At 51.0% G+C, this 15,135-nt stretch overlaps 1 protein-coding gene across 5 annotated transcripts in view; it reads right to left on the bottom strand.

Moving 5' to 3' along the window:
• Positions 1 to 15,135, bottom strand: part of ANO10 (anoctamin 10) — an 818,673-nt gene that overhangs the window by 539,168 nt on the left and 264,370 nt on the right. For all 5 annotated transcript variants that reach the window (XM_085630601.1, XM_085630602.1, XM_085630604.1 and 2 more), the window contains exon 10: positions 11,460 to 11,651. In XM_085630601.1, coding sequence (XP_085486727.1) covers positions 11,460 to 11,651 — 192 coding nt within the window. The remainder of the gene's footprint in view (positions 1 to 11,459; positions 11,652 to 15,135) is intronic.

Below are 15,135 nucleotides of genomic sequence, written 5' to 3'. Positions count from 1 at the left end.
AACTTATGGTCCGATTGCGATCTTAGCGGACAAGGCTACTCCGTCACAAACGTGACAGATTTCCCATCCGCCAAATTACAATTCCATTATGTCCTATAAAACTTGTAATGCGGTGGACGGAATATCCGTCACGTTTGTGACAGAGCATCCCGTCTACCAAAACCGTAATCAATCGTAATTAATGTTTTCAAAATGGAGTCTGACCGGGGAGTTTATGAAACATTTGAATACCAAGCGTCTTACAGAAGAAGGGCAATTAGGAGAGAAGGGTGATAGTTAGCAGGGGAAGATGGGTCTGCTTTTGTTTTTCTAAAGCTGTGGTAGTGCAGCAGCGGACTTTAATTAACGAGGTGAACGCCTGCAGAAACAGAAGAGTTCAGTGAGTGAAAAAGGCTAAATCACAGGATTTCATGTCAAACAGATTGAATAATCAACTTTGGATTATGCTTCAAAATATAGACTGCCAAAATCTTGATCTTACCTAAATATTTCCATTATCAGACACCTTCCAGAGGGCAGACAGGACCAACTAGGCCCCAACTGTGGTGGATGAAGTTGTTTTGTCACTGGTGTCCTGAGGTCCATCCTAGTATAGATCTGCAATCTGGGCCAAGTACACCCTTCAGTACCTGATACTCAGTGCTAGAGAGGGTGAGCAGTCAGAGGCTTCTCAGGGAGCAGTGTTGGGAGGTGAGGAAGAGCTCAGTACTCAACAGTCACCCAAGAGACATAATAACGTGTTGTCCAGGCCAGTGCTTATCCTCTGATTTACAACAAAGTAGTGCAGTCACGGAGCACAATATAAAACTACACAGCGCCATAAGGGGATTCAGATACAGGGTTGAAATCCTGTTTGCAATCTTAGGTGCTACACCCCTCATTACACTCTTGGCACCAATGGAGTTCCCCAGCATTTAGAATCCCTGCTGAGAGTCACGACACAAGGCACTGATTAGGCACTAGTGCAGTTCACTCAAAACACCAAAGGCATTAAAACTCACAACAGTTCAGTTTGCTTTCACCTCTTTAATGTCAAGTGGTAAAACCCTCAAGTTTGTATTGCAGACTTGGGTCTGCTTCCTTGGTCTTTCATTCAACTCACAATCCTTAGACCCAGTGGTTGCCTGCATTCTTGATATTGCAGTGTAGGTGGTGCAGGACGGATATGTGCCGTGAGCCCGCTCCTGCAGTGGAGGCTCTCAAACAGTAATGGCCGAGGTGGTGTCCTCACTTGGAACTTGATGCCTAGAAGATATGAGCATGGTGGCTCAGACGACAGCGGCTTCCAAAGGTATCACAACTCAGGCATCAGCAGCAACATTCCTTCAGTCTGACCTCAGGCTGCTGATGACACCCCTGGATTGGCACTGTTTAGAAGTCTTAGTGCAGTTCGCATCAAGAGCTACTCTGGGAGACCAAGAGGCCCCTTTATACATGGGTCGCTCCTGGCTTTGTCCCAGCATAATAGCTTGTTTTCTTTAGTCTTTCCCAATGCTGGGAATGTGCTGGGATTCTTCTCATGGAAAGTCTCTCCTCTTGCAGGGCCAGCCACATTCCTTCGCTCTCTAAGCAGGCAGGCCAGCTTCCAGCATCTCAATCATGAGAAACTGCAGACTTCAGATGATGTCCAGTCACCTCTGCAAGGCTCGCTGTCACCCACACAGCAGCCCTGGTCACAAAGCAGTTGTTTGAGTACTCTCCAGAGCACTCACTTCCTTGGTCATAAAGAACATGGTTCTGATACGAAGTGGGGTGGCCTGGATCCCACTTTTATACACATTTGCCATATAAGCGGTGGAGTTTCACTGCACTGTTTGGTTTTAGAGCCAGTTTGGGTTGGTTCTCATTCAAATTTCATTTTCTGGCTGTTCCTCAGACACCCTCCTTTGAACAAGGTGATGGCTTTCAAAACAGGCAGCAATGATGTTGCCTCCAAGAAGAAGTACTCAAAGGTAGGGCACTATGAGGTGTGAGATCTCTGCACCTGGATGTCATCTGCATTCCTGAAGCAGTAATCAGGGACAGATAAAAGGACAGGCTCTGCTTAGAAACCTCCTTAACTTGAGCAAGACAAGCTGCAGTCTCACCACGCACAACGCACCCCTAACATCTACCAAATAGCCGTGCTCAGAAGAACTAATAAGCAGCACACTATCTTCGTCTTCCTTTATTCATGTCGGTGAGGGAATGAGGTGTATTATCTGGTGGGGGTGCACAACCTCACCGTGTAAAACATTACCAGACGCTTTTAGGACCAGTAGGTTTCATTTGTTAAGGAATAGTCCACCCTCGAGCCTCGTCTTTGATATCCTGCGAAGACGGGCTCCGTCATCCACACGGAAGCTTGGGACGTCGGCATCCTGCCGCCGCTCTTGGAGGAGTACACTGTTTCCCTCCGCTCCTTGGGACTATTTTGTGCGCCAGCCCAGCCAGTTCAAAGTCAGCTCCGAGATTACTGATTTCTCTTACGTTTCGTAAAGACGCGACTTTAGAGGAGCGGTCGATGTCGATAGCCCACGTCCTATCCGGAACCCTCTTTTTTCCTCGGGTGATTCGTTCTTCCAGATCCTCCTAAATTCGGACCTCTTGGCCCTGAACTATCTCCACTTCGAGGTTCCATTTATCTGTGCGCGATCGTCATTCAGTCCTGCCTTTTACCTGCAGAGAATCTTCTGAGGACTTGTTTGCTACTGGATCCTCACCTGTACGGAGCTGCTGTTTATGAGAAGTGCATATTTGGCACCCAGGCTGTGTATGTTAACCCCCCCCCCCTGCCTGGCCCTCTCCACCCTAGTGCTCTTTCTAGATCTTCAAGTCACCAGTGCCCTGAGGAAGGGGATGGCTACTTGCTAGCCCAGCACCGAAACGCGCGTCGGCACCGTGTAAGACAGAAACCATTGGGCGACAAACTCCTGAAAGCACCAGTTAGATGCACTATTGCCCTTTATCTTCATTAGGTTTCTGCCTTTTATATATATTGCTTGTCCTTGTGTATATTATCTGTTTTATTTGACATCTGTGAGAGTGTGGGGTGTATGAATGGTAAGACTGGTGGAAGTATATGTTTATGTCTTTGCCTTTTATGTTTGTTTTATTGTTTAGAGCTCTTTTGTGGGGTTAGAGAGACTTAGCCTGTTAATTTAATTATCCTTATGAGTCCAGGCATATCTGTTTTGTTTGTTTATTGTATATATTTTGTTGTGCACATTGCCTTCTGTTTTGCTCCGCGATTTATTATTTGAAATTCAAAAAAATGTATTAACACTATTTCCAAATAAAAACCTTTTGTATTGTATCCTTGTTTGTTTGTAATTTTGCTATGCATTTCGTTCTCCATTGAACAAAGTGAATTGCTCATTTTTATCTGTTTGAGACGTTATTATGCTCCATTAATATCCTGTGGCAGGAGACACCTTCCTCCCTTGCCCTCGAGGGTGGACTATTCCTTATTGTTGTTCCCGAGAGTCCCTACCTATATTTGTTTGCTCGGGGTCCCTCGTTATTGGTTTTGTGGTTTCATTTGATAAACCTTTAGCTCGACCTTTGGTTCTGAGCAGTCAGACTTACACAAAGGAACAAGTGTAAAGCATTTTAAAAGCACCAATAAAATTGAAGGAGAAATATCTGAGACACTCAAGAAATCCGACACCAGTTTGTAAAAATAGCTCAGGATTGTATTTAATTTTTTACACCAAAATAAAAAGATCCACTGGAGGGTTCCAGAGATACAGAATTTACAAGATATAGTACATTAGCACTTTTTACTTACCCGTGAACAAGCATTGGCAAATTTAACAAATCTGACAAAACTTTTTCAAGAAAAACTTGGCAAAGTGTAATGTGGATACTTAGAGTTCTTTAGGTGACCAACTCTGGAAGGGAAAGAGTCAGGGGGACCAGCAAGGTCCACAGAGACAGTTACCTCGATGAGAAAAGCAGTCTCTAGTCCAGTCCCCACATCAGTTACTCCTTGCCATTGACTTCTATGGAGTGGTCCTGATGCAGAGGCTACAGGATGCTGAAGATGATGTGCGGTCGACGGAGGGTCTTCCTGGGGCTACTCCCTGGTCCACAGTTTTTGTGAGACAATCCAGGCCACAGGGATCGATGTTTCTCGAAGTCCTCTCGAGCTTGACAGATGTTCAGTCAACACGGGCTACCAGTTGCCCAGTACAGCGTTTTCAGTTGTTCCCTTCTTTTGGCAGTAACTTGCCCTATGGGTGACCAAGCTGTACTTCCACGACTGTCCCGGGTCCAGTAGATGCGGTGGCAACTTCTAAGTGCCAGGGCCTGGTGCTGCACGGCAGTGAGGAGACGCGATATGGTGATCTGGGCTACCAACTCGACCCAATAGGCTTCTTCAGCTGTTGTGGCCCTGTGCTGCGAACAGGAGGTCAGCCAACTGAACCTTGGACCCCAGGATTCGTCTGGGCTCAGGAGTCTACTTCCCCATGAGCAGGACACAGCAGGCACAGTCCCTTCCTTGGGCAACAGGTGCAGTCCACGTCAGTGCAGCCTCTCTTCGCCAGGTCCTTGGTGCAGCAGAGCAGTCCTTCTTCAGTCCACTTCTACAGTCCAACGAAATCTGAGTTCTGGGTGCCATGGGTGCACTTTTTATGGCCAGAAAATGTCCTCAGGGGAAATCGTCGTGGTCACTAGTCAATGGGCTACCAGGTTTCACTCCTCCTGATGACCACTTGCTGTGAAGTGTGGCATCTAGCTATCCAAGAAGGCTCAATTCTGCCCACTTCCAGAGGTGTGGCTACCAAGAGGCCTAAACACCCCTGGAAAAAACGGTTTAACAACTGGCTTCCTCTCTCTGCCCTAGTGCCAGCCTGTCTCCCTAAATAATAGAGCAGCCCCTCTCCCAAGTGTTTCTCATTTGCCCTTCAAAGTCTGCTTCTCCTTTGAAGCTCGCCTTTGGGGCTAACACCCACGTGGCTCCATGCCAGGCAGAGGTAACACCTCTCCCCCATGCAGGCTTCTATTGTGTCCTTTCCTGGAAGTCGTTCACATGTCTCCCCAAGAGAGCAGAAAGCCGTCTGTGAGGACAGACCTGAGTGCAACTGTAAACGGGCACTGGATACCTTGGACAACTTCTAAATCTGCACCTCGCCCACCAGTGACATTAAATTCGATGTAATTATTAAATTGGGTGTAATGCACTGATTATTTTGATACCTTACAGTACCAACTGTAGTAGTCCCAATCAGATGTTAGTAGGGCTGAGGTGCAAGCCTATAGCTCGTCGCCCGCCAATGGGACTACTAGTCTTTTTCACAGTACAAACAACAAAATAAAGTTTTTAATGTTTGAACATGTAAAAGTACATGTCCCACCTTTTAAAACACAGGGTTTGCAGTCCACAGGAAACACTTCAAACTTACAGGCCCTAAGAACACCTAGTAGCATAGACTAGGGACTTACAAGTAAATTGGGCTATGCTAATTGGGTGTAAGTCAATCAAACATATACCATTCTAAGTGTCAGAGCACATGCACTGAGCCTTGATTAACCGGGCTCAGGGCATTTCAGAGCCATTACACCACTGTCTAGTAGTCAAAATGGGGGCAACAGTGGGGGTGAACCTACAAAAAGCCAGTTTCCTTACAACATCGGTGTCTGAGTCACCACCCTCCAGTCACAGAAATGTAGTCAATACACATCCACTGTTTTGGAAAGCTGCCTCGACTTTACATCATGTAGCATTCTAAAAACACCAAGTGTCATACAAAATGGATCCCATTGGCCCCACTAATCATACTATCATCACACACAGTCCTACTACCATATATGTGCCACACACTCATTGCATATTTGTGCACATGGAATGTCAGCGCAAGGATTCCGGCTCCGATAACAGCTGGACTTTACAGTAGGGGTGTGAGTAGACCACACTCTTCTTGATATAGAAGAGAAGACCTGGTTACACTAATGATTCACAACAACTCAGTATACTTCCACAAACGTTTTATGTAACACTGGGCATTGACAGAAGCCCCATGCCTCCTATGAGGGTACGCGTTGTGCACACCCTTCCAGGTCATAGAACAGGTTATGAACCTCGCATTATAAGAGACATGCCTAGCTCTTGTGAGCATGCAAGATTAGAGTGCAGAGAGTGCCAAACAAAAAGTCAGAATACTTAGGGATTAGGGACAGGTTACCATTTTTGTAGTAATACACAAATGAAAGGTGTAGATTTTGATAGTCTAATCTTTGGAATCTAAGTTTATTCAGAAGATGTCTATGTTTTAAACCACTAGCAGGGGAAAGAGGTAAAGGCTTAATAATGAAAGGACATAAAAGTCTGAAAGAGGGCAGGAAGGACTGACAGTTGTACTCAGCAGTGGATATGTTGGAGAAGGTGGTGCGTGATGTTGAAGGAACCTGCCTTTTGCAACTGCCCACAACCAGTTTGTACTTGCATTTATATCCTCAGTTTCGGTCTGAGCATTGCAGTCCAGACCAAGTCTCTGTGTACTCTGAATTCAATGGCATTCCATCTGCTCCCAGTGTTCCCCCTGAACATGGGACTGGCCAAACACCTTGGTTAGTCAGTAGACTGACGAAGGAAGGTCTGAAAGAATAAAAATCACTGCACTACAAAATGGGAGAATTGTACGGGGTCACTTGTGTTACTGGTATAGGGTTGAGCAGTTGCAATATTTTTCTCTGCATTTTACATCTCATGGTCACTTTGCTGTCAATCAATCAATCAGTGCATTTATATAGCGCACTACTCACCCGGAGGGTCTCAAGGCGCTTGGGGAGGGGGGGCCGCTACTGCTCGAACAGCCAGGTCTTGAGCTGCTTCCTGAAGGCGAGGTGGTCTTGGGTCAGGCGGAGGTGGGTCGGGAGGGAGTTCCAAGTCTTGGCGGCCAGGTAGGAGAAGGACCTTCCTCCTGTGGTGGCTCTTCGGATGCGGGAGACGGCGGCGAGGGCGTGGCTGGTCGATCGAAGCTGGCGTGCGGGAGTGTAGAAGTTGAGGCGGCTGTTGAGGTATCTTGGGCCTTGGTTGTGTAGGGCTTTGTGTGCGTGGGTGAGGAGACGGAAGGTGATTCTCTTGTTGACCGGGAGCCAGTGCAGGCCTCTCAGGTGACCGGAGATGTGGCTGTGTCGGGGAATGTCGAGGATGAGTCTTGCTGAGGCGTTCTGGATCCGCTGGAGTCTCTTCTGGAGTTTGGCAGTGGTTCCGGCGTAGAGGGAGTTGCCGTAGTCCAGCCGGCTGGTGACGAGGGCCAGGGTGACCTTCTTCCTGGTCTCGGTGGGGATCCACCGGAAGATCTTACGTAGCATGCGCAGGATGTTGAAGCACGACGAGGAGACGGCGTTGACTTGTCTGGTCATGGAGAGGGAGGAGTCCAGGACGAAGCCCAGGTTGCGTGCGTGGTCTGTTGGTTTGGGTGCGCTGCCCAGGGCGGGGGGCCACCAGGAGTCGTCCCAGGCGGAGGGTGATGATTCCAGGATGAGGACTTCCGTCTTGTCTGAGTTCAGTTTCAGGAGGCTGTTCATCATCCACTCGGCTACGTCTTTCATCCCTTCGTGTAGGTTGGCTCTGGCGGTGGCGGGGTCGTTGGTGAGGGAGAGGATCAGCTGGGTGTCGTCTGCGTAGGAGATGATGTTGAGGTTGTGTTGGCGTGCGATGGCCGCTAGGGGGCTCATGTAGACGTTGAAGAGGGTGGGGCTGAGCGATGATCCTTGTGATACGCCGCAGATGACTTCGGTGGCTTCTGATCTGAACGGGGGGAGGCGGATTCTCTGTGTCCTTCCGGCGAGGAAGGAGATGATCCATTCTAGTGCCTTCTCCTGGATTCCGACGTTGCTGAGGCGCTGCACTAGGGTGCGGTGGCAAACAGTGTTGAATGCCGCGGAGAGGTCCAGGAGGATGAGGGCCGCTGTTTCTCCGTTGTCGAGCAGGGCTCGAATGTCATCGGTGGCTGCAATGAGGGCGGTCTCGGTGCTGTGGTTGGCCCGGAAGCCAGACTGCGAGAGGTCGAGGGATCCGTTCGCCTCGAGGAAGGCGGCCAGCTGCTTGTTGACCGTCTTCTCGATGACTTTGGCCGGAAACGGGAGGAGCGAGATGGGGCGGTAGTTTTTAAGTTCAGTGGGGTCCGCTAATGGTTTCTTCAGTAGAGCGCTGAGTTCGGCGTGCTTCCAGCTTTCCGGGAAGGTAGCGGTGTCGAAGGAGGTGTTGATGATGTCCTGCAGGTGGGGTGCGATGACAGCGTCGGCCTTGTTGAAGACGTGGTGAGGGCAAGGGTCGGATGGAGATCCGGAGTGGATGGAGTTCATCGTGCGGATGGTGTCTTCGGTGCTGATTGGGGTCCAGGCGCGGAGGGTGGTGGTGGGGGGCGTTGGTGCGGTCGTGGGGTGCGTCGGTTGTGTGCTGAAGCTGTTGTGTATGTCTGCGATCTTGTTGTGGAAGTAGGAGGCGAGGGAGTTGCAGAGGTCTTGTGATGGGGTGATGTCGTAGTTTCCGGCGTTGGGGTTGGAGAGCTCTTTGACGATGTTGAAGAGTTCCTTGCTGTTGTGTGCGTTGTTGTCCAGTCGTTCCTTGAATGCTGTTTTCTTGGTGGTGTGGATCAGTTGGTGGTGTTTTCGGGTGGCGAGCTTGAGGGTGGTCATGTTGTCTGGTGTAGGGTCTCTGCGCCAGGCTTTCTCGAGGGCTCAGCAGTTCTTCTTGGAGCTCTTGAGTTCGTCGGTGAACCATGGGGCTTTCTTGCTGCCGGGTCTGCTAGGCGGGGTCCTCAGAGGGGCCAGGTCGTCTGCGCAGTTGCTGATCCACTTCGTGAGGTTGTTGGCGGCCTGGCTGGGGTTCGCAGAGCTGGCGGGGGGGTCCTGACTCAGGGATGCGGCGAGCTGGTCTGCTGTGATCTTGTTCCAGCTTTTGCGTGTAACCTGTTGCTGGTGGTGGTGGATCGTGTTCTTTCTGAAGCTGAAGTGGACGCAGATGTGGTCCGTCCAGTGGAGTCCGGTGGCGTGGCTGAAGGCGATGTCCTTGCTGGAGGAGAAGACGGGGTCGAGTGTGTGTCCGGCGTAGTGGGTGGGGGTGGTCACCAGCTGCTTGAGACCGAGGTTGGCGAGGTTGTCCAGCAGGGTGGTGGAGTTGCGATCGTTGTTGTTCTCCAGGTGGAAGTTGAGGTCCCCGAGGAGGATGTAGTCAGCGGAGGGGAGGGCGTGCGGGCTGATGAAGTCGGCGATGTCGTCGCTAAATTGTGTGCGTGGCCCGGGGGTCTGTAGATGAGGGTGCCTCTGAGGGTGGTCTCGGGGTCGGTGTGGATCTGGAAGTGCAGGTGTTCGGCGGTGGTGAGGGTGTCGGTGTTGGTCGTGATGCGGATGGTGTTCCTGTGGATGATGGCGATGCCTCCTCCGGTCTGATTGCCGTGGTCCCTCCGGGTGATCTTGTATCCGTCCGGGATGGCGATGGCGATGTCGGGCGCTGAGGAGGCATTCATCCAGGTTTCCGTGAGGAAGGCGACGTCTGGTGATGTTGTGTCGAGCAGGTTCCAGAGCTCAACGGCGTGTCTGTGGACGGAGCGGGTGTTGAGTAGGATGCACTTGAGGTGGTTGCTGCTGGTGCTCGGCTTGGTGGGTGCGGGTGCAGTGCAGGTCCGGATGCAGGTGAAATTGCAGGAGTGGCAGCTGAAGGGTCCTTGGGTGCGTCTCGGGGTGGCTCGGTAGCATCCGGAGATCCGGCCGTTGTTGAGTGCGTTGAGTTCGGTGGCGTCGTAGGTCCGGTGGGTGGGCTGGTGTCTGCAGCGGCCCGGGGTTCGGGCGCTGGGCACGGTCCAGGCGCGGACGGGCGCAGACGGGCTTACCTTTGGCGCGCCTTCGGCGCGCTTAGGGCACGCCCGCTGCGCGTCAATGCTGCGCGTTTGCCACTCTGCCATATGTGGAGAGTGGGGGGGGGGGGCGGAGCGAGGGAGGAGCAGCTGGGAGGCGGGAGCGGGGCGGTGAATGGGAAGGGAGTCCGAGGGAAGGGGGCGGGGCCGCAGGGGGGCAGCGGCGGGGAGCACGCGGGAAACGCGACCGGGGCTGGCCACAACAGAGGGGGAGCAAAACGAATAATCAGAGGGCAGGGGCACAACAAGCAGACAGCAGAGAAAGTATAAAACAGTGAAAATTAAACAGGGAACAACGTGGTGACAAAAACGATAAAAATTACACCAGGGGACACGCAGTGAAAATACGAGAAAGATTACAGCAGGGAGCAACGCAGCGCAGCAGAGGAGCTACCCCAACAGCAGACCAGGAGCACAGCTGCGGGCAGCGGCGGCACTCGGCGGGATCGGGGGCAGCCTGGGCTCACTCGCATTTGTGTGGTGTGTGCAGATTTCTTTCTGAAGTCTCAAACTCTCCTCAACTGTATTTTGTCCATGAACTGTAATGTACATGTCAGAAGATCCTGAGTCATTTGATTCGATGGCCCAATTTGACCATCCCTAGCCCGCCCCTTACCAATGAAACAGCTGTTAACGGGTGATAAGTTAGACTCCATCAAAAGGAATCTTCGCCCAGGGTTGAACCTCGCAGACGGTTCTCAACTTCATCTTGCTCAGCCTATTTTGCACAAACAGCATTTACACTAGTGAGGTCTCTGACAATGGCCCCAATCGTTAAACCCCAGCCCAATCCCTTACCAACGCATAGCTGCCAACGGGTGAAGGGATAGCTCCCACCAAAAAGAATTTCCTGCCCAGGGTTGATCCTCACGGACTGATTTTAAGTTTGCCTTGTCCAGATCATTTGCACAAACACTATTTGCTCTTGTTTTAGAACTACTAAGCCTGGTTTTAAACAATTTATTTTAGGGTTGTATATATGTAGATTGAACATAAATCTATACTAGCCTGCGTACATGCAGAAATACAGACTTGCACTAAATGTAAAATTATTAAGCCGGTTTTAACAATCATATTATCAGTAAAGATGTAACTCTCAGAGTAAGATGACTAATTGTCAAGTTTGCCTTGTCCAACTCATTTGCACAAACACCATTTGTCCTAGATTTATAATTACTAGGCCTGCTTAAAAAAATGTATTTTGCTAGTAAGATCGCCCAGGGTGGTATTTGGAGATTGAACATGAATCTACAGTAGCCTGCTTATTTGCACAAATACAGATTTGCACTAACTTTAAAAATATTAAGCTGGTTTTTAGAATAATTTTATCACTAAAGATGCAACTCCCAGAGTAGATTGAACGATTGTAGCTTCTACAATGCGTATTCCGATTATAAGGCATACAAATTTCAGAATTTTGAAGTTTTAGCCCCGAAATTGTTATGGTTTTAATTAACTGAAACAATAAAAATTAAACTTTACATTTGAGTCACGATTTGTTACTAGCACTCACACTTGAATTAGTTTTTGAGGTCATTAGTGAAGCCTCGGTAGGTTTTTATGAATGGGGCAGTAGGTTTCTATATTTATAGGTAAATACAAGAGGCAAAATACCTGCCAGACTCCGATGTTGGCCGCAGGTTCTGAAAACGGACGTTTGAAGACACAACACATTTTTAAGGCATCGGAGTAGATTTCTGTGACGTTGTTCAGCACTGCGAAGACAGCCGCCAGCGGGTAGACGCACGAAAAGAGGCTTACGTAGCCAAACTGCAGGAACAGCTCCAGGTAATCATCAAACGTGCCCTGAAATATAAAATAAAAAAGTGTCAATCATTTATAACATGCATGCACATCTTTACAAGCTCGATTCTTGCTGACTCTTGCGGTTTCTGATAAAAAAAAAAAATACATGGATATACACGAGGATGCATGCAATAGCGAAGGGTCAGATGGACCGAAATTGTGAGGATTTGACATCCAGAATCTTTCAAAACAAAAACTGCTTACAGAGCATCTACAATTACATTACACAGGGTCAGATTAATATTTTTATGCACGGTGAGATTAAGGGCATAGTTACGATTTTAGCGGATTGGATACTCCGTCATAAATGAGACGGATATCCTGTCTGCCCTATTACAAGATCTATAAGATACAGCCAGTACTTTAGCCCGATAGTTCCTGACAAAATTCAGAGCTGGGTCCCCTCCATGTATCTTGCAAGGGGGGGGGGGGGTGCTCAAATGTTGTTACGCCACTGTTAGGATATAATGGGATTGTTATGCTGTGGACGGGATATCCTTCACGTTTGTGAAGGAGAAACCCTGTCCGCCAAGATCGTAGTCGGGCCCTAATCGATTTGCACAGAATCACAGAATATTGATTCAAACCTGGTCCCCCTCAGTTCCAAAATCGGCAGCTTTGGCCATAACACCACAGTCTCCCCCTCCCTTTTGATGTGAATTTGCTAGCAACACTTCAGTACAAGAAAGCAGTGCGTTATTCAGTAGTCACTGTACAGGCAGATATTGCATCAAACATATAATTTTTGAATGCCTGCTTACTAAAGAAAAATATGTTACTTGTCTGGGGGAGGCACGTTTAGACCAATTGGTGAAAAAATGTCACATCTCTTTTTACATGAATTAATGTTCCATTTCAGAGAACTGATATTGTGAATTTTCTGTGAAACAGAGAAGTAACGCAGTTTTCAATAGTAGCACAAAGAGAGGCAGCTTTCCAGGACTGCGAGACTTCACACACCAAGGCCAGGGAATGATGGCACTCAGGGGCACCGAGCACTCGAATACAATGTGAGGGCACGGTGGCACAGTGACAACTTTATTCAACGACAGACGGCAGCCATGTTCCTGTACACCACGCTGCACTTCAAACAGAGCCATGAAGCTCATGTAGCGCTGTTCTCACCACTAGTGAGCTACATGCATCCTCGAGGAGCCCTACTACAGTGGTACTGGTCCTGTCCTAATCTATACAGGAACAGGCTCACTCTAATATGCCTGTTAGATGTGATAGAGGGGCACATACCCATAATCTTTTCATAAACATCCCAACCGCCTCCATACTGGTTGCAGGCCCAGAGAACCCTCATTTGTGTGTCCCCCCAAAACTGGCTGTCTATCATACTCTGATGCGCTTAATTACAACCCCAAAATAAGCAAAATAAAGGTACAAACACAGTTCTCCAAAAAGTCAGACACTCATTTGGGGTGCCTAGACACATCACTCTGCAGCTGACTCACTTGGCCCAAGTGGCTTGCACACACTGGTGAAGAAACATCCTTCTCTCTGTTAGACGGACCGGGAGGGTCGGCCGAGGACAAGGGGAGAGGTCTCCGGGGAGAGAGGTCTCCGGGGAGAGCCGTCTCCAGCGATCGTACAGACAAATAACTTCCCCCCCACAGACAGATACCACACAAGGAGATGAGTTAGCGTTCTTTATAAGCACTTCTTAAGGTACGATGAAAAGGTACAAGGAGGTCTGGACTCAGGGGTCCCCTCGATTCAAGTCTCTCAAGATGGGAAAAGGGGGTAGCGGGACAGTCTGGTTACCAGGCTGGTAGTTGAGATGGTATGATGGGTAGCTCACAATCCTCGAGCTTAGGTGGTCTAGCTGGTACGGGCCGCGGCAGCGCCAGCAGGTCCCAGTGAAGATGGTCGATACACGGGCCGCGGTAGCGCCAGCAGGTCCCAGTGAAGATGGTCGATGTACGGTCCGCGGCAGCGCCAGCAGGTCCCGGTGAAGATGGTCGTTACAACGGGCCGCGGCAGCGCCAGCAGGTCCCGACGAGGATGGATGTTGCAGAAGGCCGCGGCAGCGCCAGCAGGCAGGACGATAGATCACAAGATAGGGCTACGGCAGCGCCAGTAGTCCGTCAAGGCTGAGTTCTCTCGGTGTCTCTCGACTCCAGGATACAACTGCCTTCCTGCTCCGCAGCTGCTCCAGTTATAGGGCAGGTGCCCTTTGATGTCCGGACCCTCGCACTTGGGGGTCGGAGGGTCCGGGATGAAGGTGTCCAGACACCCAGCGGGGGGTGGAGCCGGTGCCTGGGGGAGCTGGAGGCGATCGTCACCTGGCAGGGGAGAGTCCTTGGCACTTCGTCCTCCCATTGACCTGCCAAGTGATCCGCTCACCTCCTGGGTGGATGGTGGTGCCGGGATGTCGGGGCCGGCCAGGCCCAGGGTTAGGGTCGGGGGGAGGCCACGTGGCCTCGTGGCGCAGGGCCCAAGATGGCGGCTTGACCCGGCCGAGGGAGCCGGTGGTGGCTTGGGCCCGTGCTACAGGGAGGTCCGAGGGCAGGAGTTCCGTCGGGAGACGGGGTGCGGGTGATTCTTGTGGGTCGCGCCTGGGGGGCCGGGGCTTGGGCCCTGTCATGCGGGGAGGGCGCAAGCCCTTCGTGTGGCCTGTCCAACATGCGTCCCCCCCAGCTGAAGGCGGGGAGAGTCACCCATCTCCTTGGGGACTCTCTTCGTCGAGGCGGAAGAAGCGGGACAGGCCATCTGCGTTGGCGTGGTCTTGGCCCGGTCGGTGCTCCATGGTGAAGTCCATCCCCTGCAGGGAGATGGACCAGCGCAATAGTTTCGGGTTTTCCCCCCGCATCTGCATCAGCCACTGCAGGGGTCTATGGTCGGTTTGTACCCGGAAGTGGGTACCGAAGAGATAGGGCCGGAGCTTTTTGAGGGCCCACACCACTGCGAAGGCCTCCCTCTCGATGGTGCTCCAGCGCTGTTCTCGGCCCAGGAGACGTCGGCTGATGAAGGCCACCGGCTGGTCATGACCCTCGGGGTTCACTTGGGAAAGAACCGCTCCGATGCCGTGGTCGGAGGCGTCTGTCTGTACTACGAATTCCCGACTGTAATCGGGGGCCTGGAGCACAGGGGCGGTGCACAGGGCGGCCTTCAGCTTTTCGAAGGCCGCTTGACAATCGGGGGTCCAGTTAATCCGCTTTGGTTGGTTCTTGGACGTGAGACCCGTGAGGGGCCCCACAATGCTGCCGTAGTCCCTCACGAACCGCCGGTAGTAGCCGGTGAGCCCCAAGAAGGCTCGGACTTCGATCTGAGTGACGGGGGGCTGCCAGGACTGGATGGCAGCAATCTTAAGTTGCAGTGGGGCCACCAGCCCGCTCCCCACCTGGTGCCCCAGGTAGGTCACGGACCCTTGACCAATTTGGCATTTGCCGGCTTTAATCGTGAGACCGGCCCGCTGGAGGGCCTGTAGGACCTCCTGGAGGTGGAGGAGGTGGTCGGACCAGTGGCGGCTGTATAC

Source organism: Triturus cristatus, chromosome 10 (assembly GCF_964204655.1).
Source record: "Triturus cristatus chromosome 10, aTriCri1.1, whole genome shotgun sequence".
Taxonomy (NCBI): Eukaryota; Metazoa; Chordata; class Amphibia; order Caudata; family Salamandridae; genus Triturus; species Triturus cristatus.
The sequence above is the reverse complement of the archived record's forward strand: the minus strand, read 5'-3'. Positions and strand labels throughout refer to the sequence as shown.